At 35.1% G+C, this 17,973-nt stretch overlaps 2 protein-coding genes across 4 annotated transcripts; one reads left to right on the forward strand and one right to left on the reverse strand.

Moving 5' to 3' along the window:
* Positions 1 to 556: 556 nt before the first annotated feature.
* Positions 557 to 2,908, forward strand: LOC106142384 (DCN1-like protein 3). The gene is made up of 3 exons (XM_013344124.2): positions 557 to 766; positions 860 to 1,080; positions 1,509 to 2,908. The coding sequence occupies exons 2-3, from the start codon at positions 1,008 to 1,010 to the stop codon at positions 2,420 to 2,422; spliced, it is 987 nt and encodes a 328-aa protein (XP_013199578.1). The 5' UTR covers positions 557 to 766; positions 860 to 1,007; the 3' UTR covers positions 2,423 to 2,908.
* A 1,658-nt stretch (positions 2,909 to 4,566) lies between these two features.
* On the reverse strand, positions 4,567 to 15,478 carry LOC106142576 (eukaryotic peptide chain release factor GTP-binding subunit ERF3A). 3 transcript variants are annotated; one of them, XM_013344378.2, is made up of 12 exons: positions 15,035 to 15,478; positions 13,662 to 13,879; positions 11,388 to 11,493; positions 10,823 to 10,969; positions 10,429 to 10,574; positions 9,819 to 9,973; positions 9,074 to 9,191; positions 8,215 to 8,418; positions 7,778 to 7,936; positions 7,478 to 7,582; positions 6,625 to 6,793; positions 4,567 to 6,397 (listed from the first exon to the last, which is right to left on the reverse strand). In XM_013344378.2, the coding sequence occupies exons 1-12, from the start codon at positions 15,276 to 15,278 to the stop codon at positions 6,354 to 6,356; spliced, it is 1,815 nt and encodes a 604-aa protein (XP_013199832.1). In that variant the 5' UTR covers positions 15,279 to 15,478; the 3' UTR covers positions 4,567 to 6,353. The 3 variants fall into 3 exon arrangements, with proteins under 3 accessions (XP_013199832.1, XP_013199833.1, XP_013199834.1); XM_013344379.2 differs by lacking the exon at positions 15,035 to 15,478 and adding an exon at positions 14,740 to 14,874; XM_013344380.2 differs by lacking the exons at positions 13,662 to 13,879; positions 15,035 to 15,478 and adding an exon at positions 11,571 to 11,670.
* Positions 15,479 to 17,973: the final 2,495 nt, after the last annotated feature.

Raw genomic sequence — 17,973 nt, forward strand, 5'->3', positions numbered from 1 at the left:
CACGAGTCCCAAGGATTAGGGTTTGTAAACAAAAAAATTGTTACGTTATTACTATGAAGGGTTACCGTTATAAACTAAGTACCGTTATGCTGGGTACAATATTTTTAGCTTCATTTATGGTAATACTCATATAACATTATCAGTAAAATTTACGGTAAGAGGTATTGTTCTAACGATTTTTAATGAAGATGATTTTTTGGATTTACCGGTAAATTCATATAACGTTACTGTTTGACTCAATGACGGAGTCGCTATATTATATAAAACAGAACAGATTGTTATTTTACATAACGGTAACGATATTTATAACGCTAATTGGTAATGTTATTTATAAAGTTAATTGCTATCGCTAATCTTTATGTTGGTAACGATATATAAAGTAATTTAATATAGTTATAAGATAACATTGTGGATATTTAGTCATAACTTTTTAAAATAACGTATTGACCGTTACCTTTAGTGGTAATTTGGTAATGTAAACAAACCCTGCTAAGTATGCCAACACAAAGACAAAATTATAAGCGGAAAACTTGATGTCAAACGGATAAGTCACTGTCAATCAATTGTCGTGCAGTTGTCTTTTAATCTGTAATCTAGTTTCACTTCAATTTCTCGATTTTTGTAAATTTACAATATACATTGATTAATCTTTGGGAAAATAAGTGTTTTTATTGTGAACAATTATGCAGAAATTGGGCTCTCTTGAGCTATATAATTATTTCTTCATTTGACCTCTACAGTTGATATGATTTTATGTTGCTTTCAGGTACATAGATGATGCAGAATAGTGTATAAACCCTTTGATATATTTTCTATTTCTGGTCGCTTAGTAATAATAAACATGCATTTTTTTTTTCAGAAATTAACTTAGGAATACTCGCACCAATACTGTTTTCTTACCATGTTTTATAGCATTCACTATGAAAAATTGACTATATCAGATTGGAGTGTATCTTTACATGATAAGAGTTTAAAGTCTTTTAATTTCGTCACGCACTTTTTATCCAATGGGCCAATGTCTAAGTTGTTTCAAAAATCAAGCTAATGCAGACATTTCTACCTCTCAAAGAAAAAAAGATGGTAAGGCATTTACTTGTGCATAACCCAAGATTACTTACTTCACTGTTGCTTCTTTTTTTACTATGCCTAGGGCTGCTGCCTAAAAATGCTTCTAAAGAATAATAAATGTTTTTCAATGAAGATAGTTATTTAATTGCATGTATGTGAGTGTCACATTATGGACAAGTAAGCATGCTTTGTCTCAATAGTAAAATAACTTAGATATACTATTTTTTATAATAAATACTAAATAAAAACTTATAAATTAAATTTACAAATTGTAAAGTGTTGAATGACAGTATGCTGATTTTCTGAGTCAATTTCCAGCCCTTCAGAATATCGACTTTTTCAATAAATGTCAGAAAAGATCTTTGATCCCTGAAAATCTGTTAAATATTTAAAAAGTTTATAATTATATAAAGATATTATAACAGATTTAAAATTTTCAGAGGTGACAGAAATTGTTGATACGCATCAAGTACCTGCTGTAATGATATCAGATTATCATCAGGAAGAACCACTTTTGCAGGAAAATGAAAGTGTAACTTGCTACAGAAACTCTGCCAATTTACAAAATGCTAATAATATAAATTCTTTTGGGGAACCGTGCCATGGAGAAGTAATAAACTTGCAAAAAACTCAACCAAGTGCTGAGAAAGTACCCAAATTATTTTATCAAAAACTGCCATCTATTCCAAGAACCATGTCATCATTGGGTTCAAGTGATATGCGTGTTTCAGATTCTAAAATCAATCACCTTTTTGACCAATATAAGGATTCATTAGAAGATGCCATTCTAGCTGAAGGTATAGAGAACCTCTGCAATGATTTGCAGCTAAATCCTGATGACTTTAAGGTACTGGTTCTTGCATGGAAGTTAAACGCTAGTCAAATGTGTCGCTTTACAAAAACTGAATTTATCCAAGGACTGAAAAGTATGAAAACCGATTCAATTAAGGGCATACAGCAAAAACTGAATGACATAACTAGCGAATTGAAGTCTGACACTGAGCATTTTAAAGATTTGTATAGATTCACATTTAAGTTTGGCTTAGATGTAAGTACTGGCCAACGTATTCTCCCAACTGACATAGCTGTTGTGCTTTGGCGCCTTGTGTTCACAAATAATGAGCCTGCAATATTAGATAGGTGGCTGAACTATTTGGAGAAGAATAATCACATTCGTGGCATTCCTAAAGATACTTGGTATATGTTCTTAAATTTTTGTGAATTTGTGGGAAATGATCTCAGTACTTATGATGATACAGAAGCTTGGCCTAGCCTTTTTGATGATTTTGTAGAGTATGAAAATGATCAAATGAATCAGAATGTTTCAAAAAACAATATAAAGATACAGGATTGAATTTCTATGTTTGCCAAATTTTTACTATTTTAGGTACTTAAATAATAAATAAAGATATTGAGACTGATGATCCCAGTATGGGTGTTTCATGATGTTAGTCCTGTATCTTTAGAGTGGACAAGATAATGAATGTAATTTATTTTAAAGTAAAAGGATGAACAGAAATTATGTGGCAGTAGTGTAGGTACTAACGAGATTCAAATTGATTTAGTGTACATAAAGTTATTATTATATTTTTTAAATTAATGACTTGTAACTATGTATTTTTATGTGTCTAGTTATAGACCTAAATAAGTAATACATTATTCCAGAAATGAATTTAGCAATACCTGTATATAATTCTAATTCTCAGAGTTTAATGCTTGTGATGAAATGTCATGGTAACCCTTTATTGATTCCTCTGTAGGTACACAGTTTTATCGCCTAAACCTTGCACAAACTGAAAATGCCTGATAAAAAAATTGAATTATAGAATTTTATCTCCTAGTTTTTTAGTTCAAATTTGTATAATTGCCCCTTCCTCTTTAATAAATCATCATGAACTAAATATTCCCAAATTTTTAATCAGGGTTGCCTGACTTTATACAGAGCTTCAAAAAATATTTAAAAAAAGATGAAACAAGTTTTCCTTGTGTCTAACAATATTCTTCTAGTGCAATTTTGCATGGTGCTACCAGGCTAGCTGCCGTCTAGCACGGGAAGCTAATAAACTTGGGGTTTTTCTTTTAGGCAATGGGCTAGCAACTTGTAACTATTCAATTTAGTCATTAGGCTGTCTTTGACTGTCTACGCCGTTAGGGATCAAGACTTGATGCACATTGCGTCCTTGGTCAAACCAGTAGCGCATTGAAATCTTATCTCGGTCATGTATCAATGACTACAGTAAAAAATAGTTGCGAGCCCATTGCCTAAAAGAGGAATCCCAATTTTATAGCCCTTAGTTGCTTTTAAGGACATCCATGGGAAAGAGGAGTGGTCCTATTCTTTACTCACGCAGCAATAAGTTATTAATTACGATTTGCCGTTTCACTTCTTAAGTTTGTCAATAGAAAATTTTTGTTATGGCATATATTTGGCAAAATTTAGTGGGTTAGTGCACTGCATTCGTGTAACTACATACATTCAGGTATACATGTTTCAGTGAGTTAGCTTCTGCAAAGGTTGCGGAAGTCGGAAGAGACCTTTTTTTTTTCTCCGAAGGGGAAATCCTTTTAACGGACTGCCTGTGTAGAGTGTGGGACTCCTGGCCAGCCTACCCTCTAAAACCCCTCCGGTGCGCCCTTATCGCCATTTTGAGGAAATGAGTCGGAAGAGACCTGACTTACCCGTAGATATGTCGCCACATAGTGCCGTGTGATTCCCGGTACCAATACAAAAAAGAATAGGACCACTCCCATCTCTTTCCCATGGATGTCGTAAAAGGCGACTGAGGGATAGGTTTATAAACTTGGGATTCTTTTTTTTAGGCGATAGGCTAGCAACGTGTCACTATTTGAATCTCAATTCTATCATTAAGCCAAATAGCGTGGCCTATCAGTCTTTTCAAGACCGTTGGCTCTGTCTACCCCACAAGGGATATAGACGTGACCATATGTATGTATATGTCGCCACATACCCAATCCAGGAGATAATGGTTAAAGGCACAGCCAGAGGGTCCATTGAGAGGCTGTTATCGGGCCGTCTCATAGAAGCTGAGGTGGAAAAAAAAATGAAAATATATGGATATAGCCTGCGGGGCTATTCATAAACGGTGACAGGACGATCTTCTCTCCTACTACACTACCAGTAAAAGGTACCATTCACACGAACAATAGAACGACACTTTCTTTCGATCAACCAATTATGCTGTCGACGTAAATTTTGCGTTGCAGCGGCAGCATAATTTCACGTAGACGCGTGCGTCGACTGATGTCTGAAGGTAACAGCTAGCCGCGGCCTGTTTGGCGTGCTTCGCGCGCAATGTTCCAAAATAAAACTGTTGACATTGTTGGATTGCAGCAGTCATTGGTCAAGAGCGAGTTCGATGCGCGATCGACAGTTACTGTTAACTGTGCCTAAGTAAACGTCAGAGATGCCTTATCAATGTTTGTAAACAACCCCGATGGTCTCAGGTGTTAAAGTGGCTTGCAAATTAAATACCAGTGTTATTAATAAAATTTTATTTTATTTTAAACAAAATATAATAATTGCAGCCTGCAAGCTCGCTCGGTATCAGGCGCGCCCCGCGGCAACAAGGCACTATCCTCCTACTGTCCAAGCGAGCGTAAACTATAGCACGACGTGGATCGAGCCGGGGCAACGCGCGCGCCTCGCCTTTTGTCCACTGATATACACAAAATATTGATAATAATATACAATCGCCCCTAGACGTAAATCTGATTATATTAAAAAAGCTGAAAATTTATAAATCCATAATATACATTTACTATAACAATTCGGAGGTTGAGCCGAAGTTATAAGAACTTTCTGATACGAACCACCTTTACATATTTCTTCATAACTTTCCATAAGTACTCTCAATGTTCTTACTATAAAAACTCGCTAACCACTCGACGAACTAACGCGCTAACCACTCGACGCGAAACATGCCCTCTCAAAAGACAGAAGTTTAATTAATGAGTACATATTTGTGGTCGACGATAAAGTGTTCCCGTTCGTTATCAATGTCTTTTTATTTAAAATAGTAATCTGACAGGGAAACACCTTTTCGTTTTCAAATCGATGACTATGAAATAAATTATAATCTAATCATAACTGAATAGAAAAACGTATTGCAGATAATATAATAATTAGTATTAAAACAGATACGTCAGCGGCTACTTTCTACATAAATAAAGTTACTTCAGTAATTAACTGCAGTACAAACATATTTGTAAATACGTGTATTATATAGCAAACTATTTAAAAAACATAATTTTGCATTTAAAATAGGAAACAGTTTTTCAACCGTTAAGATTATAATGTGAAAATATATAAACATAAGTATCTATGTCGTTAGAACTATCACCGACGCAGTGGATTATTTAAGGCTCTGGCCGCACTTGCGACGCTTTGCCAACAAGTTTTAATATTTCACATCGCCACGTATATGTAGGCGCATTAGATTTCCATACAAAATAACTTGATCGCATCGCGTATCGTCGCAATAAGATTGATTAGCAATGTAGAGCTTTTAACGAAGCCGCCAGAGAACCGTAGCATCTGCATAGATAATACTCATAACGATTACTTGAGAGCCATATCCCTCAAACACCACTTTACTAAATATAGCAGGGGTTACCATGACACTAGAAACGAGGACCCGAACATGACTTCATAAGCTTAGTTATTGAATGCAATAACATTATCTCTTCACATGTAGTCGTTGGGCACTACGCAAAGCTTACCAATCGCTTATGAAAAATTAATGATATATGTACTTAGATAAAAGAATTTAAATGGTTGCCGCGTCGTGCCATATCTTATAAGAACTTTGCAACTGATAAAAATTATAGTTCATTTATCATAATAATCACATTCGTGGACAATCAGTTATTATAATGTATCCGAGCGACAAGGGCTAAACCTTTAGTTTTAAAAATTAAAGAAATATATACAAAAGTAATGTTTTATAGTATAAAAACGCCGCATAAATCGTACGACTTGTTAACGAGAGTGAATGTAAGCGAATATGACAAGCGTTACGTGTAGAGCCCAACATTTATTAAATGGCAGTAGCTGTAAAAATATTTTCCCAATATCGGGACTAGCTGTTCTATTAATATTAAACTGCAAAATATATTTTTCTCATTTAGAAATGATGAAGCATACACTCGAGCTTTCTCATGATACAGATCCCAAAAATCAGAATTATTACATATTACATGCACTCTCTGTTGATATAGGTTTGGAAAGACCTATCCTAGCTAAATTACAAATCGTAGTGCCAAATTTACTCAATCACTTTTAGTACTTTTCCAATAGCAATAGTTTTATCTGAAACAAAGAAAACAACATGTTATGGATGGTTTATATGACATCTCCTCCTAACTTATCCTCGTGCTTAAATCCAGGCCAGCCTTATCCATACCTTAAGACTTGCGCCATAAAAAGGGTATATGTAAACGCTTACGAATTTACAATATTACAAGAGTTTCAAAAATGACATATAAAATTTTCTAACCAAAGCATAAAATGTTCCAAGTAATAAACTATTGACTTACTCTCATCTCTAAGTGTAAACCTGCCCATTTGGGCGAACTTCTTGAAGGGCTCCAAACAGATGACGCCCGCACACTCTATCCTCATGATCGCCACTTGGTCCTGTTTTACGAAACGCGGTCTCGTCTTCGACTTCTCACCAGTCTTCTTGTCCACCAAACAAATAAGTGCCTGGAATATAATTATTATTATTTCGCTGATGAATATTTCACTTCCCACAAAATTATGGACTGTTAAATAAAACATGTGTGCTCTTTGGGTAGTAAACACTGGAGGAAAGGCATATTCAAGGAAATTTACTTTTTTAAAAACCTACAAATATAATTTACACTTTGTGATAAAAATTAATTATAATAATAACATGTTTGGGCTGAATTATCTGGACTTTTAGGCAGTTCGTGAATCCGCATCACTCTACAGCAATTTTTCATCTAAAAGGCCACCCATAAAGTATGATAAGGAATTACCCATAAACATATTAGGTATACAAATCTATTCCATATTTGAAGCATCAGCATCAACTCTTCTGCCATCTGTTGGTACCAAAACCTCTGAAAATACAGCAGGCCTATTCACTAACACAAGGCTTATGTTTTCTATATCCCGCTTTTTTTTTTATTTACCTCAGAGTTAAAAAAAGGGATGGATGTATAATCACACCTCTTACCCGTAGGTGTAGGCAGAGAATAGGTACATTTTTTCACTTGCCAACATTCCTGCATATGTTTTTCACTTCATTTTTATTTGTATAACCATCCCCATCCATGCTCGTCAGTTTAGGGTACATACTTTTTTCTTTATCCTATGATAAATTTTGATAAATAATCTATCATTGTTCTAAAATATGATTCTCACCTTAACAGTTACTTCCTCAGCCGCACAATGTATGTGCATGACAGCCGAGTAACCTGCGCAGATGATCGATTTGTGCTCTAAAATCACAACTTGAGCATCGAAAATCTGGAAATTAGAAAAAATGCATCTTAAATCTACTGACATTCGGAAACACACATAGGTACATCAAATTTATTTGAACTTTAAAATCAAGACAACTGCTGTTTAATTATACCTTTTGATAACATTTTTTTTTTGTAATTAAAAAGTGTTAATATAAAAAAAATATTAAGCTATAATGGTTCTATTGGTACAACTCACTCTGCCTGTAGTGATAGGTTCTGTAACGTCGCATAAAACAAATCCAGGTGACACATCCTCCTCTTCAATTCCTTTGAGTTTCACCTTGACATTCTCACCAGGTCCAATAGAAGTCACTTCTATGTCGTCCGACCATAACTGGTCGACGTTTACTTGTGCCTGAAGGAAAATTTGGGATTTGAATAAAAATAATATTAACAAATCTACGACACAAGTAATTTGGTCTTTTAAAATGGATTCAATTTATTTATTTGCAATGAAAAATTATTAAAAATCACGTGCATTCCACCCTTACTGTTAGATGCGACTGTATGCCTCTTGGTCTAATTCGTAGTATAAATAATAATTATTATAATTTTTTTGGATCATGATACTCATATAAGTTGACATGACCTGACATAGTCAGAACATTTATCCACATAATAAGTACAACTTACTCTGTTAGGCATAAGGAATAAGATAGCTCCCTTCCGCGTAGTTCCTGCCTCGACTTTTCCCATTAGAACCGTGCCCATATCCTTATACTTGTCTACGACTGGCATGATAAATGGCCCATCCATTTTGCGGTTGAGTGATGGCAATTCGTCAATAAGCTGGATAAATGAGGGCCCTCTGTACCATGGACAGATTTCTTCAGACACCTGAATAATTATTTTTATAATTAAGAGACTGACAAATATTAAATACTATTAATAACGAGAAAGTAGAGTATTTTTGTATGTTTGTACTAAATAAACTCAAAAACTCTTGGACTCATTTTCACGAATTTTGGCATAGATATAGAAGACACCCTTCAAGAGTGATATAGGCTACTACTTTTTTTCTGAAAATTTCCACGGGTGCAAAACTCCGCGCAAAAGCTAATATTAAATAATAAAGGCTAATATCACAGCTAGCTATGTAGTTGGTTCTATATTCATACTTATTTTGTCTCTATCTATACTTAAAAAAACTACATACATAAAATCACGCCACTTTCCTGTAGGAGAAGGCGACTGCTAACAAGCTGGATCTGACATTTCACCACCATGTCCCTGATTTAATCAAAGAGTATTTGTCTTAGCCTTCCCCTGCCAACTTCCCTTATCACGCTGTTCCTCGTCATATCACTCGTTTTGACACCATTTTGATGAAATATGGCACCCAGATGGAATGGACGTTCAACAGTAATATATGCTTTATTAATAACTGAAAATTCTCTCAAGTGTGATGCCTTGTGAAAAAGTCTGCTTTAATAATTAACTTTGGTCAATTTAAATCAAGAATTTATTAAATATATCGAATAATAAAACTTACTCTTTCCAATAAGCCTTGACCAGTTTGTCCAGACACGGGTAAGAAGGAAAGGTCCTTGGCCGGATTGAATCCTAACTTTTTGAGGTATGGCATAATTTTGTCACGACATTCATTGTATCTGAAATATAAAATGATCATTCAATTAAGAGACTAAAACAGAAATAATTAAATATCTAGGGTTGCACTAAGAAAGGATTATCCAGAATTTCCGCAGGAATGGAAATTAACGGGATTTTGCTCAATACGCGGACAAAGCCGCGGGTGTACTCTAGTTTTTTTTAATATATCAGAGGAACATTTATTTCTCTGTCTGACGATACCTGTACCTGTGATGCACCTGTTTAAAAATGAGATTAATATAATTTTGTTAAAAACAATCTCCTTATTTTTGTCACCACACTTGAAGATTCTATAATGCGACCTATGTGCTAATTGAATATACCAATAGAATAGTTGACACTATTACAGAATGGATGTTTTTCCATAGGAAATTAATTATATAACATCATAAAGTCATCCTGAAAATATACTTTTCCCTTCATTGTAAGTTGGCATGTGAAATAAACAAGCATACTAACACGAAGTTCAACTAAACCTGCTCAAACTCAAAGAATATCAGAATGAAAAAAATTAAACAATTTCCCATCTGTTTCAAATAGTACAAATTATATCTGTTCCTGTCGGCTTCTTGCTAATAACTTAAGGTATTTTTCCATGGTACTTTATACTTTCGTGCGACACGAACCTCTTTTCATCCCAGTTGACGGTGGGGTCGTCCATTTTGTTGACAAGCGCGACCAAGTGTTTCACGCCCGCAGTCTTGGCCAACATAGCGTGCTCACGAGTTTGCCCCCCTCTGTCGAATCCCGTTTCGAATTCACCTTTACGCGCAGATATTACCTAAATATTTTTTTATTATTATTTAAACTGTAGAAAATTTAATCTGTTGTAACATTAAATCAAAATATTGTTTGAAAAATTGCATTAAAATCTGCTTCAAGCATGATGTCTAATTTGAAGGTAATTTTTTAAATTAAATTTTAATGTATGTAGGTTTGGTAACTGTGGCTCTTAGTAAAGAAATAATATTACTATAGCTAGTGTACATTATGAACCCAAATGATGTGCATACATTGTTACTATTTATTCTTTTTTTAATTTCCTTAAAATTTTCCCATACTTTCCAAATTCTATCTGATGGCCCATTGTGTTTATCATTTTCGATAATGCATAATTGAAATTAAAGTTTACAGCTGAAAGTGGCCTTTCAGTCTTATCGAGACTGTTGGCTCTATCTACCCCGTAAGGGATAAAGTCTTGATAATAGGTGTGTAACTAATTAAAACGAAGCTTACCAATACTGCAAGGTCAGCCTGCGCCGCGCCACCTATCATGTTCGGTACAAAACTCTTGTGACCTGGTGCATCAAGAATTGTGAAATGCTTCTTCTCAGTCTCGAAGTATGCTCTCCCCACTTCTACAGTTTTACCCTTATCACGTTCTGAATAAAAATATTTACAGGAATTAATCGTCATAAAAAAACTACCTGCAAATGCCACTCTTTTGTTTCAACATTTGTCACAAGTACCTAATTCAGAATGTATTTACTCAAAACAAAACGCGTTTAAAAAAAAAACATATTCACACTTAGAAAGTTTTATAAGATATTTGAGAAAGCTTAAAAAGTAAAAGTTATGATACTGGCTATGTTAAATAATTAATAATTAAACAGCAAGAATTTGAATTTACCTTCTTGGTTAGTGTCGAGGGCCCACGATAAGTACCAAGACTCCCTGGATTTCTCACGCGCCTCTCTCTCGTATTTCTCTAATGTTCTCTTGTCCACCATTCCAGTCAACGACATTATTTGACCACCAATTGTAGACTTTCCAGCATCTAAGATAGAAATTAATCAGGTTTTTATACGTACAGTCTGTTTAAATTAATATTGATTAATTACCATACTTAATATTGATTAATCCATTTACACTTCAACAATTATAAATTCGACAGCCTGTGCGTTTTATGGTGTTGATGACTTTTTGTATGGATATAGTAATTCACCAGAGGTCTAACCTATAACATATTTTTTTTTGAAAATTCACAATGAAAATGAAACTACGATAAAAAATGTAGTATTAACAATAACTAAAATAAGAATGTAGTGACTCTCCTCTTAGTTATTCAATGGTTGACTGGAGAGATCCCAAATTAGGATAAGTTCGCCTTTGCATATTTTGTCTTTCGTATGAACAATGAACATATTACAAACAAACAAATTAATAATAAATAAAAATTATAGTTATCAACTCACCGACATGTCCAATAAATACAACATTTACATGCTCTTTCTTGCTCCTCGTATCCTCCACTCGGGGAGGTTTTTTCTTCGGAATCTTTTTCGCCGTCTCACCATCCTCCTAAAACAATTTTGCAAATATAGAAGGATCACTTTAATTGTCACTTATTAAATTCCAATAAAAAATATAGTTATTACATAAAGTTTAAACTTCATATGAGATAAAAAAATTGTAATAGGTTTTCAGTGTTACACCTATGGCGAGCCAGTGCGATAACTTTGGTTATGATACATCAATCATCATTTACGTCATTGACATTGAACATAACCGTACAAGGATGGGTGATAATTCAGTGTAGCTGCTTTTTCACAATATTCCATTAAGTAATATACATGAGGCAATAAGATACATCGTCGTGTACCTGCGGGGATATTCACGATCTTAATATAAGGACGATTATGTGTGAGATGGCCTACTACTATTGTTTGTTTTCATATACATTAACCTTTAAAATTCTTGTGTAAACTCACTAGGCGTTCGAGAAGTTTAGGCAGCATGGAGGATGATAGCCACTGGTTTTACATAAAATAAAGCTACTTTAATTTGAAACAAGTTATGATTAAAACACTTATCAAAATCACTGCACATGAAAGACTGAAATTTAGTTTTGAATAAAGTATCTGCAATTTCATAGTAATTTATAACTATTTTTAAGGTCAATAAAAAATATCTCTATGTACCTACCACAAAGATTCAATAACTACCCACACTTTTTACCAGTTTTAGAAGTCACAATTGAAAATTTGTGTGTTGCTTGTATACCAAGCAATATTTATAGGTAATACCTACTTATTATTCTGCTTATTCTTGTCAAAAATTTTGTAGTAAAATTTTGGACAGTCTTTATTAAGCCTTCAGTCCATCAATATTCTCATTCAGTAAACTCACACACACATACACAGAAACACATATACCACTTTTTTTTTAACCGAGGGCTAAACTAAAAACACTCTCGATTAAATCAACAATGTTCTCTATCAGTGCGCTTTCAGAATAGAATAATGTATTTTCAAAATTGGATACAAGGTATCACTTATTGACGTCACATCACTTAAATCTAATTATAATTACTACCGCTTCCAAAGCGCATGTGTAGAAGAAGCGGCGGAACAAACTACACTGCCTACTTCACTCGAGTATATTCGCCGACATTCGGTCTTCCTTCACCACTTTCAACTCCCACAACTTTTAAACGACTGAATCTATATTGATCAAACATATCTAAATTGAAATAGCTTCATCTGTCATACTTAAAAAAGTAAGACATAGTTATTAGAACTATAAACAGTTGGGGGTTAAAAATCTAAATAAATTGTCTCATAATTAAAACCAACAGTAAAAAGAATTTGGAGCATATATAAAATTATGAACTATCTTACAACAAATGCTACAACAGCTACATTTCTTTTAACAAATAGTGAAAGTATATGATGCCTGTTACACACTAGGAACCACACACATGTGAAATTACCACTGAGTTGCTACCTTTTTGTATTGCTGTACATCACACACGTGGATGGTTTATATTACATAGGTAAAAATGTGTATTTTTTTTATTAATGTATGTTTGTGTTAATGTGGTTTTGTAGCTACAAATAAAAATATTATCTTTCTATCTACCAATCTGCCCCAGATACTGTCTCTTAAAACAAAAAACTATTATAATATTCAACAACTTAAAAAATTTGAAACTAATCCTACTGACTATTGAAAGTTATTGTAAAAACCAAAATTTTGAATGCCTATTTTTTAGGTGCTGCACTCTGTTTTGTGCATCTTAACATATGCCAACTGCTTCCCTTATCATGCGGACTGTAAAATTTTTGATGATGGGCATACAACCAGCTAAATGTTGCCATCAAAAGTTGACCAAGATATAGGCTAATAAACTTCAGATTCTTCTTTTAAACGATGGGCTGGTAACCTAACACTATATAAATCTTAATTCAATCATTAAGCCATAATGCTGGCTCTGTCTACCCCGTATGGGATATAGAAGGGACTTTATATGTATGTTTCAGCTTTATCAATCTATCTAGCCTAAAAATGGGGTAAAGATGTATGTTACAAAATTGTCATATACTGGCCATTGACATTGAAGATATCAGAAAAGTTGTAAGAACCATTTTTTTGTATACGTCTCGGCAGATTAGTGCTTTTCCACCTACTTATTTTTAGCAACTTATTCCAAATTTTCAACTTTCAACTTGTTGAGTTCTATAACAGACCTGTTGATCAACCTCTTCCTCGTCTGGTTCATTGCTTTCCTCAGGGGTAAGTAGAGCGTCGTCGGCTTCCGCCTCCCAGCTGTCGGCCGTGGGGGACACGTCGGGCGGGACAGGGGGCGCCGCGGCCGCCACGGCGGGCACGGGCGGAGGCTCCTCCACACGCGGGGACGCCGACGCGGCCCCGTTGTCTCCGCTCTCGCCGCCGCCGTCGCCGCAACCTGTCGCCATACACAAACAGCTTCTTATTAAATAAGACTATGCAGAACGTAACGCAATTTTCAGTATAAATTGACTTTAAAAAATGCGAACATGTCATCATTACGCCGGTTGGCGGCCTTTTAGTCGCCTTCCAAACTTTGATCTTTGAAACAAGCATTATACATTTAAAAAAGGTGTTTAGTTTATTTTAATTATTTATAGTAAATGTTTACATTAGACCTTTGGTTAGATTAATTACCATTATATGAAAGCACTTCACTCAATATATTGGCAATAGCTTGGCAATAGGCGACATCCTTAACATAACATATATTAATATAACATTATTGACCCTGGTTTGTAGACAGGGTCATACTATGTTGTTGATCCTGGATTGGGTAAACAGATTTTTTTGAATAACAGGACATTGCCTTTGTCACAATGGATTCGCTCACCATAAAGAGCACTATATGAAATAGTTAAACTAGTGCATTAAAAACTGAATTGAACTGAATATTTGTTGTTTTAAGAAAGAGTAAAATCTGTGCAACACATTTTTTTTAGGCCAACAACCACCTGTATTCTCTATCATGCTTGTAGTGATGAAGGTTGTTTGTGACATAGCATGGATTGGGTAAATAATGAAATCTATGGAAAAATTGACTTTAAATTTTATATTCATAACATCAAAAATTCAAGTGTTCATTTAGTAGGTAGTCAAATATAATTTAACCTAAATAAAAAAAACACCACTAGATTTATGCTTATTTTAAATAGTGTAGGTAGATTGTAATATGTTTATTTATTTTATCTGCTAGTGAAAGTTCGATAGGGATTGACATTCAGTAAGTATGTTATTTTACATTATCTTTATACTGACCTCCCATATTAGCAGCAAGTAGAACACTTCTTGATTTTGAGTAAAAAGAGAAAGTTACGAAATAGAGATAAAAGGAATAGTTACGTTGCACCGCGCCGCGTGTCTCAACTTAACCCGTTAGAACTGGATTCGGAAAAAAAAATAAAGTCATCAAACGTATGTTCCGTTCGTTCATGGATTACCTATAATTTACTTTTATATTTATTGTTGAATAACTTGTTTTTAATGAAAATTAACTAGATTTTTTTAAGTGTAATTATATTTAATTAGATATAAATTGACATGTTCGACTCACCATTCAAAACAGGACTTGCCGCAGAATTAGTAGACGGACTTTCAGATTTTTGTGGTGTAGTAGGGGAGTCAGAATCAGTATTATCGCTACCCTGAGAAGGTTTACAAAACGAAGGAACGAATTCCACAGCATTTACATTCAACGTGGAAAATTTGGTGGACACATCATTGGGATCCTTTGCACCTTGTTCACCTATTAGGTCTGCTTGACTTTCCCAGGAGTCTGGAGCACCGTTATTGGACATTTTAAAAAACTGACAATGTAAAGTTATCAGACAAGTGTCCCTTTCCCAATATTTTTTATTTTAATCGCGTTCTTTTCTCGATAAATCCGCGTGTGTCTTTATCCTACACCGGAAGTTCATGGCAATTTGCCAAAAGAGTTGAAATGGTAACAATAACCTTTAAATAAATTTAAAGCTAATGAAGGTACTAAACAAAATAATAATTACATGAATAAAAAGTTGAAATAATGATTTATGTTAATTAAATTCATTTGTAAGTAATAAACATTTTTATTAAAAGGTATTGCAAATTTTTCAATGACTTCCGGCAAGTATTTCGTTGCCATATTGAAAAACATAAAAGCAGTATTTTTTTTAAGATATGGTCATGGGTTCAAGTTTTACAATCAAAATCGAGAATCTGTTCACTTATTAACAAAAATGCAAGTCCCGGCAGATCAGAGTCTTGACGTTTGAGGTTTTCTGCAGCTTCCGCAGCTGAGCCGGCCTTGGACCCGGTGGTTTGGAGGTGGGACTGTGCCAAAGTGTCCACACAAGTGGCATCCCACATAAGGGGACGTCCCAATTTCCAAGGCACGAGGGTCATTCCATCAGGTCTCTTGCCATCATCACGAGCCAAACCGTTGAGTTCTAGAGGCAAGAGCTCGATGAATAATGCTGTTTAAAGCAGCGTGTCAACTCAACCGGCCGGCGCTTCTGTGGCAAGAAAGGCCATGTTGGCCCAGCACGTCGACGTTATCGCCGCAAGGACAACGATGCCCGGACTGTGCATACGGCACCTAACCTGAGTGATGTCGCTAGGCGAAAGGCGAAAGGAGTCATCGTCGAGTAAGGTCCCAAGGTTTGCGGAAGGCAATGTTTAAAGCCAAAGCCCAGACTCCCACTGTGCGACGTCCAGGAGTCGAGCCCGCTCTGTAGAATCCACAGATGATTCAATTTATTTAATCTGAGCTAAACTACAGAGAGGCCGTTCCCAAAGCTTTCGCTCAGAAGTGTGTTCCGTAATTTCGAAAATTAGACATCGACTCTTCCATTCATTCTTGGCCTCTGAAACAACACTAATGTCACAACTAGGTTCTTTTAAAATTTTCTTGAACAAACTGTCAATGCTATGAACAGAGTACAAGAATGCTGGCAAGGCGATGCTTGAAATTTTCCTGATACCCAAACCCCCATATCTAACATGTAGGGAGGCTTGGTTCCAGATACGATCGTCGAAATTAATATTTAGAATATTCGAAAGGGATTTGGACGCCAATGTCTTTGAATTAAACCAGGATATTTCCAAAAATAACTGCAACGCAGGTTATAAGTATATTTTGTAACAAAAATACAATATTGTAATATCGTGACGCTCCAGAGTACGATCAAAACAATTAATTTTTCCTTCTATAAATTTAGAATACCTACGCCTCTGCAAATATAGGTGAAACAAGCAGGCAAAGGGTAGAATATCTAAAACTTTAATGTCCGGAGCAAGATAATTAAATTTTGATAAAAGTTCTTGCTTATGATAATAGTTTTCAGAAAAATAGATTTCGCATTTATTAAAATCAAGACGATTCGAACGACGATCTCGAAGCGAATCTCTTTGTTTTAGACCGTAGATAGCTCGAATTGCCCTTTTTTTAGAATGAAAATAGTTTGTAAATCTGCTGCTGCTACCCAAAGCAGTAGACCGATGTTTAGAAATTCCGTTTTTAGTTTTTGGCTTTCCCTGCCAAGCTACCGTCATCTTAGTACCATACGTTGAATTTTGAATTTAGTTTTTATAAAATATGGTGGATGGCCAGGCTAAAAATGGCTGGTCCAAGAGGATCACCTTGCTGACAGCCTACAAAGGAATGATGCAAGTTATCTTTAAACATTAATTTAGAATTTATGCTGTAACATTGCCAGATATGTTTGTAAATAATGGAAATTCTTTCATTCACTTGTATAGGCAAAGTGGTCTACAGAATTAAAAGCGTTTTTAACATACACCTTCAAGAGAACCTCACCTTCCTGATTATCTAAAAAAGAACAAAGGGAATGAACGGCAGCTTCACATCCATCCTTAGTGCCGAAACCTAATTAAATCGGTTGGAAGTAGTCACTAAGGGTTGGATGTAATGGCCTTGCAACAAATCTTGGAACTTTAACGCACATAAATTTGCACCATTGCAAATTTCTTCAGCAATTTCTCCAGTGAAAATGAGGTTCATAAAGCAGTAAGTTTCTTCAGGAACCACCAAATCCCGAAGACTCACTCCCAACCAGATCTTTTAAGTGTTGAGGAGAGAGACCGTCGAGATCACCGGCGGAACCGCTCCTGAAAGACATCACCGCGTTGTGAACATCCTCTGGAGAGGGTACTTAGGAGGGTGTTGAATGAACAGGGGCATTGGGGAGGCTATGTCCTTTCGAAGAGGGGTGCTTCGAAGTGAGTTGAATTTTTCCCTTGGAAGAAGACGTCTGCCGTAATCGTCTGGCCAGATTCAAGAAATACTAAATCGAAACCGGTACTTGCCCACCAAACGCTTATAAGTATCTTTTTTTTGGGTCAAAGTTTAATACGAACATAGCAGTTTGAATTAATATATAAGCGCTTAATAAATATTAGGTAAAAATATTATAGCATATTCACATAACGCGTTGCTAAAGTATAGCCGTTATGAACACCCTTACCGAGAACTAGAGGTGGTCGTTATATTAA

Source organism: Amyelois transitella, chromosome 12, assembly GCF_032362555.1.
Source record: "Amyelois transitella isolate CPQ chromosome 12, ilAmyTran1.1, whole genome shotgun sequence".
In the NCBI taxonomy this organism is placed as follows: Eukaryota; Metazoa; Arthropoda; class Insecta; order Lepidoptera; family Pyralidae; genus Amyelois; species Amyelois transitella.